At 36.8% G+C, this 10,255-nt stretch overlaps 2 protein-coding genes across 2 annotated transcripts; one reads left to right on the top strand and one right to left on the bottom strand.

The window, feature by feature from the left end:
• Positions 1 to 412: 412 nt before the first annotated feature.
• On the bottom strand, positions 413 to 1,488 carry LOC148978768 (uncharacterized). The gene is made up of 3 exons (XM_089132515.1): positions 1,277 to 1,488; positions 743 to 835; positions 413 to 573 (listed from the first exon to the last, which is right to left on the bottom strand). The coding sequence occupies exons 1-3, from the start codon at positions 1,481 to 1,483 to the stop codon at positions 469 to 471; spliced, it is 405 nt and encodes a 134-aa protein (XP_088988641.1). The 5' UTR covers positions 1,484 to 1,488; the 3' UTR covers positions 413 to 468.
• A 3,895-nt stretch (positions 1,489 to 5,383) lies between these two features.
• Positions 5,384 to 9,951, top strand: tlr2 (toll-like receptor 2). The gene is made up of 2 exons (XM_039653150.2): positions 5,384 to 5,513; positions 5,862 to 9,951. The coding sequence occupies exons 1-2, from the start codon at positions 5,422 to 5,424 to the stop codon at positions 8,227 to 8,229; spliced, it is 2,460 nt and encodes an 819-aa protein (XP_039509084.2). The 5' UTR covers positions 5,384 to 5,421; the 3' UTR covers positions 8,230 to 9,951.
• The last annotated feature ends 304 nt before the right edge of the window (positions 9,952 to 10,255 follow it).

Raw genomic sequence — 10,255 nt, 5'->3', positions numbered from 1 at the left:
CAGAATATTGTAGGTTAAAACAGGATTTAAATGAAGCTTCACTTTCAGAATGATCCCAGACCATGATGAACTGAAATGAAACAAAAAGAAGAAAAAAGATACATTACAACAGCACTGTTATTTCTGAAAATTTCATTTTACAGGAAAACATCCCCCATCCCTCCTAGTTTCACTAACCTAAAATCAACATCTGTAAAATAACCACCCAATTTGCCTTTAGAACAGATAAAGCAAATCGCTTCTAAGAAATGCACTTGACAATAAGCTTACACTGAACTCTACTGGCAAATGACTAATGGGTGAAAAACAACTGCGACTTTAATCATTTTTTTATGTATGTGTGATAAAGACAGAAAACATCTGGCAGGTGACATGTAGAGAATAAAACTTCATTAACCACAGTCCTCGCATCTATAGTGATCATAAATATTTATTGTATTTTTAACCCCCCAAACTTTCCATTTTAGTTTATGAGGAGGCAGATGCTGTTTCATGTTCCTCCTTCCTGCTGCTGCGTCTCAGCATGTAGGCAGCAGCTGTGAGTGCAAGAATACCATATGTGGCAAGAACAAACTGGAAAAGGGAATAAGTGGGAGAAAAAAATGACACAATTAGAAAGTGGTGACGCAAGCAGGTGTTCTTGATGTTACTGTTATCTTTGAACAATCAACAGTCTGGCTTGCTCTTGGTGACAAGGCATATACCGTCGGTAATTCTTCAGTAATGAGAAACAGGACCTTACATTTCTGCGTCCTTGTATTGTGTAGCTGTTGAAATGTTTCCTCCATCCAGTCAGTTCAGTTGGGGTTGGTGCTTCAATCCCGAAGAGCTGTCTCTGTCAAAAAATACACATTACAAAATATCAAGATTTGACACAATGTCCAAACCATTTAAAAAATGGTATATCCCCACTTGGGCTACGCTTTACTGTTCTAGCTATGTACATTACACACACACAAAAAAAAAAAAATACATTAATAAGTAGGTAGTAATATCATACTTTTATGCATACCATGGTACTGAAATAACTGAATAAGCATATGCGTATGGCATATACTGTGAGTTTTATATGTCCCAGGCCAGGCCTATTTGTAAGCAACTCTTGGTGATATAACGTTAAAGGTAGAGACACTTTCTCGTGATTTTATGAATGACAAGAGCATATGTTTCATATCTTTATATTTATTTATACATTTATAATTTATATTTTATTTATTTTATATGACAGCATGCATGGCAGCGATATGTTGAACACACAATGAATTATTTTGTCTACCTTCACTTCGCTTATAAGATGACCAAAACTTGTCAGCGGAATCCGTGTCTTCACAGGGGAAGTCGGCATGACTGTAGCACAAATATATATATATATTCTAAAAAGTGTACTCTTGAAATGTATATAAAACCTCAACTGTATGGAATCTACAAGGGCACGCTTCGGTTGTTTACAGCTGCATTTAGTTCCGGGCTTTTTAAATGGCATCTTAGGCATCCAATTAAAACTCACTTAACTCATACTTTGAACCAATAGCTGCCGATCTGTAGGCGGGACTTAGCTGTGGTTACGCAAACAAGTTAAAGCGCCCGCGTATGAATTTATGGTCAACCGTGTAAACGTTGCTAAGCCATGGTGCTAACTGATGTTAGAAGTTATTGAGCCCATATACATCATGATGTCAATGATGATGTCTATGATAATGTAGTGACATAATATTAAAGCAGTTTCCTCTGGTACAATTGTCTTCCTCAAGGACACAATTATTATTTTTTAACCTTCAAAATGGTCTTTGTTTCCTGTTTTTAGGCTACAAATAATATTTCATTTTTTGTTTTTGTTTACTTCTCATCTATTCATTAATGCTGTGTTTTTGGAGATATAAAGTACTTTTGTATCCTTATAGGTCTACCACACAATTCCACAAATTTTCAGATTTATGCCGGATTTTTTTTTTTTTTTTTTTTTTTTTTGAAGAACATATATTTAAAGAAAATTAAGTGAAAATGAATGAAGACACATGAAGAAAATATATTGAGTTATTTTTTCACATTTCTCATTCATTTCAATGTGGGGCCATATTGACCCCGAAGACCAGAAGTGTAAACATTTTTTTACATACCTTCAGTTTTTTGTGTGTGTAGATAGATAATGTATTAAACGTCACAAAATCTTATTCCACTGAGATGAAGGTAACCTTTTTTTATTAAATAAAAGTCGATTGGGGTTGTGATTGAGGGCTACTCTTAATTACTGTCCATTTCCCAGATCCAGAATAGCCTATACTGTGGTGGTTTGACATCATTATCCCAGGACAGTTCACCCAAAAATTCTGTTACCACTTGTTTACCGTCATGTTGTTCCAAACCTGTATGAATTTCTTTCTTCTGTTGAAAGCAAAAGATATTTTAAAGAATGTTGGTAACCAGAGAGTTGATGGTAGCCGTAATAGTCCTGTTTTTTCCAACACTATCGGGTTGGTTTTTTCCAATTAAGTCAATGGCTATAGTTACCGTCAACTGGTTTGGAACAACATGAGGGTGAGTAAATTATGATAGAATTATCATTTTTGGGTGAACTATTCATTTAATGACCCTTTGCATTTGGATGTTCACACATCTACTCTGAGAAAATTAAAAACATTCGACACATGAATAAATTACTATTGATCATGTATATGATTGGGGTTTTGCATAGCCTAATAAAGGTGCATAATTTGCCCTGCACCATTTGTGCTGCAGACACACACACACACACACACAAAACTTGTTTCTTTTTTTTTTTTTTTTTTTTTAGTAATCAAGACTTTCAGTTTTGGCCTGGTAGCATATAAAATCCCTTAGATTTACTTAGAAGAAAATATATTTCCAGAGACCAGATTATTATGATTTCATGCACACTTTTTATCATAAACTGCTTGTTTCCTATCTCACCCATTAGTGTAAAACCAGTCCAAAAGTTGAGTTATACGTATAACAAAATACATTTTCTGCTTTCTACTGTTTTATCTATCCAAGAGGGCTGTGATACAGTACTTACAGGAAAATAACTTAGTTTCTCTTTTTGACTCATAAATGGAGTCTGCATGTTTGGTTTACACTAAACGTGATGTATTTATTTTGCCAGTACTGTATATCTAAAATAAGTTGAAACAATACAGAAAGGTTGTTGTGTTGCCAACAGTTCAAATCAACTGAAGCAGAAATAGAAAAGTAGTCTTCATGTTTCCCAAATGAATTGAGGTAGTTATTTATGTCTGATATAGGCTCATGTCTCTTTTCACCTGTCATTTACAGTGACACAAGGGAGGAGTCCACAAGGATTTTAGATTGTCATTTACCAGAGGAACAAAAAGGTCAAAAAAGAGAAGGCTTTTTAACATTTAATATCCTGCAAGAGCAGATACAAAGAACTCATATTGTGATTGCAATTTTTTTTATTTAAATGTGTAATATTATATGCATGATGATTCCAGGATTTCACCACAATACTCTTCTATTTTGTTTTATTTTGCTAAAAAATATATCAAATAAATGTATTTTATACTATAAAATATAATGTAAACATATATATATATATATAAAAAAGAAAGGGTCAAGCCCAAAATGGCTAAACAGTAAACTTTTAATTATCTCAACCACAAATTATTGGTCAGGAAATTAAAAAACAAAGTGTACATTACAAGTGGACTAACCTACACAAGAATTCTCATACTCAGGATTTTAAAAAAAGGGTTTTCTTTATAAATCAATATTTTCAAACATTTAATATATAATTATTAATATTATAATCTTAATAGGCTACGCAATCAAAAGAGAAAACACAACTCCAAGCTAAGTACACTTCATTAAGAATACTTCATTATGGCCTACTTTTAAATATATCTGGATCAAAATATCGAGTACCTATCCAAATATACTAAGACTGTTCTGTCAGTATTTTAAGTATACTTCTGAGAAGAACAAAATATGTTTTACCGGTACATCAAAAGTAGACTGAAAGTCTACTTTTAGTTTTAAAGAAGTATACTAAGAGCACACTTGAATTAACTTCTTTTTCATAAGGGGAAGCATGAAGGAAGGTGTGTCATTGTGTGGGGAGCCTTTTACGCAGCTGGTGTTGGTGAACTAATTCACTGTGGAAAGTCACTGGAGTAGGAGAATATTGCAGAATGGCTTGCTTCCCACAAATGAAAAGTTGTTATCTGAAGAGAAATTATCAGATGTTATTTTTCAACAAGACAATTCTCCTGCCCAAACTGCAAAGACAACCAAGACATGGCTTGAGAACAAGTCCATCAGGCTAATATTTGGGCCTGGTCAGAGTCCAGATTTGAACCAACACATTCTCACACCCCAACTCGTCACATATAAATGCTTGCGTCACTTATTGACGCACTGGGTATACCTTTGGCGTCATTTTTCAACGTGCAGGGTAGTCCGATAGACTTCTATAGATCTCTGAACCAGAGCCAGCAGCGATGAAATTTGACGTCTTGGGTAAGCTCACCGCAATGGTCTGCCGCGAATGGGTCGAGAGTCAAGACTGCAATAAATAAAAATAAAAAGGAATAGGCTACATTAAATGATCTATGCCAGGGCTAGTATAATGCTATAAAACTGAACCCTATAGTGAATATTTGAAGAGTTCAGATGCAAAAGCCTCTAAATGCCATTTGAAATTTTCTTCTTTAATGATGATTTTTATGAAACTTGTATATTTAAGTTCAGTAATTTCACTTAAATAACAATTAATAGGTAATTATCATTGCCATTTAAGTGAAATCACTGAACTTAAATATACAAGCTTGATAAAAATTATCATTCTGAAGAAAATTTCAAATGGCAATTAGAGGCTTTTGCATCTGAACTCTTCATTTAGACATTTCTCAACTACTGTCTGAAGCCATTCATTTTGAGTGGAACAAAACTGACTCATTAAAACAACACTATATAGTTGGTCCATTTTTATTCTACATGAGTGTACAACAGCAAACTGTCTTGAATTAAAGCTGCTACAGTATGTGGAGCACATGATGTGTCCTGCAATAACCACAAGAGATACAGTAAGTGATGCTTTATAGTGGTAAGGTTAATTATACCTTACACGAAAAGGCTTCCTCTTTTCGTATCCTTAATTAATGCAGTGTTTAGTGAAGCGAACATAGAAACATGTCTGAAATAGTTTTACACAAAACTATTTGAATAAAAGCTGTGTAAGACATTCTGAGACGGACTACGGACGGTCTGAAAAATACACTACAGTACATGTGCAGTGTGTGTGTAAATATGTAGACATGCTCTTAGACTAATCTGTTTTATAGATATGGTTCCGTAAAATTATGCTGCTGAAAAAAAGAGACATGATTTTGTAAGTTTCAATCAGGCTATTCAGTTTCACTACCTCCTGTGACTCACACTGTTCACATGTTTTTATTCTGTTTGTTTTCCTTTATTATGACTACTCCCAAACTGACGTTTGCGTACAAAAGAGGAGCAGACACAATAATAGCAGACAGGTAATCATATTAAAACAAAATTATGTCTTAGAATATGCTGGAAGCACTTTAATATTTGACTGCAAACATCAGCTTGCGATTGTACTTGGCTGTAATAGAGGTTAGATACAAAGAGAGTGTGTTGACTGAATGACTATTTTGGAAATGAAGAACTTCTGTTTTCTGTTCTTGTGTTCGCTGAAATATACGCCTTTTTTAGGATTCTTTGGTAAAGTTCAAAAGTACAGCATTTATTTGAAATGGAATTTTGTAAAAGTGATGTAAAAGTCTTCACTATCACTTTTGATCAATTTAATGCATCCTTACTGAATAAAAGTATACATATTTGTTATCTTTTTCTTTTTACAGGATGAGAGTCATGGATGTGAAGGAGTCCATGATTCTTCTTATGTTGATTTTGGCTCAAGGCTTTGAATACTCCAGCACATGTCAATGTGATCAGAAATATTTTTGCAATTGCTCCTCAAATGAACTCCAACAAGTCCCAAAGGTTCCGGCGAATGCTCTTGGCCTTGACCTGTCTTTCAATCAAATTGTGTCTATTGACATCAATGATCTCAGCCCTTATACTGCACTAAAAACCCTAAACTTGCATAAGAACAAGCTCAAGTTTATACACAAGGAGGCATTCAAATCTCAACGTAATCTGAAAGTTCTTGATCTGTCCTCAAACAACCTGGAAAAACTGTTTTCGTCTTGGTTCCATGAGCTACAATCTCTTCAGCAATTGAACCTTGTAGGAAACCCGTACTCCACCTTGGGACCTGCTTCCATCTTCCAGTCTCTCATTAACTTGAGGACTCTGCGATTTGGTAGTCCATCGCTGAGGAAGGTACACAAGAATGGTTTAGAAGGGCTCACTCATCTGGAAGAGATTACATTTATTGGCAGTAACCTGAGATCGTATGAGAGCGGGAGCTTAAAAGCAGCCCGTCCCATCGGTTTAGTCTCTTTGAGCCTTCAGAATCTCTTTCAGAACGATCCAGGACTTGTCTCTAAGGTTCTTCAAGATGTCTCCCACCCTGATACTGTTCTGACTATCAAAGATGTCACACTCACTAAGAGCAATTCGGCAGAACCCTTCAAAGCGGTGAGAGAAGGTGGGACTAAAAGCTTCAGTTTCCAAAATATCAGCACAAATGATGAAGTGGTCACCTCTTTTTTGCAGGTCATGGATGGTTCTCCAATGTATTACTTTGGTTTCAAAGATGTACATTTAGTTGGTGAAGGGTGGTGGCAGAATGCTTCGTACACACATTATAAAAACTTACATACTGCCTACATATGTAATCTTGACATCCAAGGGTTTTTTGGGTTTAGTAGCATGATCCAGTTGGGATTTCTCCTGATGCATCTCCATAAGGTGTCTGTGATCAACAGCACAGTGTTTGTCATTCCTCGGAGAACTACTTCTTTGCTGAAAAATCTTGAATACTTGGACCTTAGTCAAAATCTCCTGTCAGACCTGACAATCGAACCGTCGTTATATACAGGTCATGGCGCATATCAAAACCTCAACACCCTAAACGTGAGCCAGAACGTTTTAAAATCTCTCCGGCTGATGTCTCGGTTGGTAACTAATCTTAAGAGGCTCGTATATTTAGACTTAAGTCATAATAGTTTTGTTTCTATGCCAGAAAAGTGTAGCTGGCCATCGACTCTCAGGTTTCTGAACCTTTCCAGCACGAAGCTACGTAGGATGACTGCTTGCCTGCCTTCTACCTTGACGGATCTGGATCTCAGCGAAAATGATCTGACGGTTTTCAACCAAAGATTTCCTCAACTTACTACACTTATATTGACAGGCAACCGATTGATGAAACTACCACAGGGGGAATTACTTCCCAGTCTCCACACGCTGCTTATCCAAAGGAACGCCTTGCGCATGTTCAACGGGAGCTCTTTGAGGAGGTTTAAAAACCTGCAATACTTGGAGGCGGGTTACAACAATTTTGTGTGCTCCTGCGAGTTTGTATCTTTCTTCAAACAAGATGTTGGCCGTTTCATCGCACTTCGAGATGGTCGTTCCAATTATGTGTGCGACACTCCATTCACTCTCAGAGGTTATGCTATTGAAAGTGTCAGATTGTCAGTCTTCGAGTGTTACATGATCCCTGCTGTCTCAGTGCTATGTTCTGTGATCATCATAGTGCTTGGACTTATTGTCGTCACCTGCCATAAGCTTCACGTTGTATGGTACCTGCAGATGACTAAAGCATGGATACAAGCCAAACGAAAACCTGCAGTTGGTCGCCTGGCCGGAGAGATCCGCTATGACGCCTTTGTATCCTACAGTCAACATGACGCCGAGTGGGTCGAGGAGATCCTCGTTCCAGAGCTGGAGAGTGCTCAGCCTTCGTTCGCCCTGTGTTTGCACAAACGGGACTTCCAGCCGGGCCGCTGGATCGTGGACAACATCATCGACTCGATTGAGAAGAGTTATCGGACTCTCTTTGTTCTGTCTGAGCACTTTGTTTCCAGCGAATGGTGCCGCTACGAACTGGACTTCTCACATTTCCGAATAGTCGATGAGCACAATGACTCCGCTGTCCTAGTACTTCTAGAGCCAATCAAGAAGGAGACCATCCCCAATCGCTTCTGCAAGCTACGGAAGATTATGAACTCCAGGACGTATCTGGAGTGGCCCGAGGATGAGGAAAAGAGAGGCGAGTTCTGGAGCAATCTGAGAGCCGCCCTTCAGAGAGATGAATGTTGAAGGCTTGCCAGGTTTGTGTGACAGCCCGCTCAAAACTAGCCCAAAACCAACACATTCTCATCCTATGACGCCATATGACATTTCGTTGAAATACTACGCACATGGCACCCTTTAGCGTCAATATAACGCACTGTTATGGGTATGTTTAGGTCTGAGGTTGGGTCTGCGTCTCATATTGACGCTAAAGGATGCCAGTCACCTTTATGACGCCTTGGGTTCTGCGTGTTATATTGATGCTAAAGGGTGCCATGTGCATAGTATTTCGACGCCATATGACATTTTGTTGAAATACTACGTTTTATTGGTCCAATGTTTTGGGGACCAGTTTTGGGGAGCCCGTCTGGGCTAACTACCAATACGTAATGTCTCTGCATTTTCAGATTTATTTTATTTGCAGGCCTGCTGTATACATTGTTGTAAATGTAACTAAAATGATTAATTGATATGATGCTGAAATAAAATATAAATGTTAGATGGAAAAAAATGACATTTACAAAATTTAAATGAAAATGAGAAGTTAAGTAGAAATAAAAATTGAACTGATGTAGTTCTAATGTAATATAACATTTGGGAAGTTTAAAAGGTCACATTCATTAAAATGACACCATTTAAAAGAGCATCCGCTAAATGCTTTAAAATGTAGAATTTACAAAGCGACAACATGCAATGACTATCAGCTAAGGCTTCAGGGGTTTGTTTGGATAACATAAGTGCAGACACTCCTGCTTTTACTTCATACATTGTTACTTGACAGACTATTTCACATGTCGTGATCAGAGCACTAACACTGTGAAGTTTGAGAAACAATTTTAAGTTGGCACAATAAATAAAATCTTTCATTTATTTTAGTATATAATCTTTTATTCCAGGCAAGGCCATGTGTTATCAGTTTAATGTGTTTGTGTAACGTGAGCTTTGATAATGGGCTGTTATCTAAATGTTTTTAATGTACTGTATGACTAACTTTTTTATCTCCAGAATCATTTCAGCAATTATCTGTTACTTAAGTAAATCATTTTATATGTGACAGTGAGTCTTTGCTCTGTTATAAAATCAAATCTGATGATTTCCTTTTATTCAAATCAATAATCTATGATTTGAAAATTTCTTTAACCTTTATTTAACTGAGAAAGATTTCCAAAGTTTTCACTGACCAATTTAATTATATTCTGTAAATGTAAAGATTTTGAGGCTGCAACTCTAAATGAATTGAGACAAAGGCCTTTCAGAGCCTTTTCTTTTAATTACAATTTTTAATAGTTTGGGAATTGAGGATTATAATTTTTAGAGTTTTGCAGAATGGAATTTTTATGTACAAGAGAGCTTTGATTCAAGAGAGCTGCTCAACTATCTGTGGTCATTGTCTGATTCTCCTCTTCATTATGGGCCAAACATTTTCAGTAGAAGACAGATCTAGACTTCAGGCAGGCAGTCAAGCGCATCCCTTCTACAGTGTAGAGTGTATAGAAACCACTCTGATGTAGCATGTGCAGAATTAGACCTGGCATTGTCTTTCTTCCCAGGAAAGATGTCATCTTAATAGCAATACAAGTCTCTAATATCCCAATACACACCTCCGCATCAATGGTACCTTCATGCAAGTCACCCATGCTGTTTCCACTGATGCCAACTCATACCATGACAGATGTTTGCTTTTGCAACTGTCGCTGATGAAAATTTGGATGGTCCCTTTCATCTTTGGGACTCAAAGTCCGTTTTTTTCCCCAAAACAAGCTGAAACATGGACTCAACTGACCACAGTACTTATTTGCACTGTCTTTTGGACCATCTGAGATTAGCATTTGGCTATATTTAACAGAGTAGCATGTAATAAGCCGAGTTTCTCAGGTAATACCATCTGAGGTCTCAAAGGTCACGCACTTAAAGGGATAGTTCACTTTGAAATTGCACTGAGAAGTCCAAATTAAACACGATTTAATGACTGTAAATGTAAGTACACATTGATGACACAAGACACGAAATGAGCGGTTTGTGTGAGAACACGAACAGTATTTATATCGTTTTG

The sequence above is a fragment of the Pimephales promelas genome, chromosome 6 (assembly GCF_988280905.1).
Source record: "Pimephales promelas chromosome 6, fPimPro1.hap1.1, whole genome shotgun sequence".
Lineage (NCBI taxonomy): Eukaryota > Metazoa > Chordata > Actinopteri > Cypriniformes > Leuciscidae > Pimephales > Pimephales promelas.
Note: the sequence above shows the minus strand (reverse complement) of the source record. Positions and strands in the feature narration are given on the sequence as shown.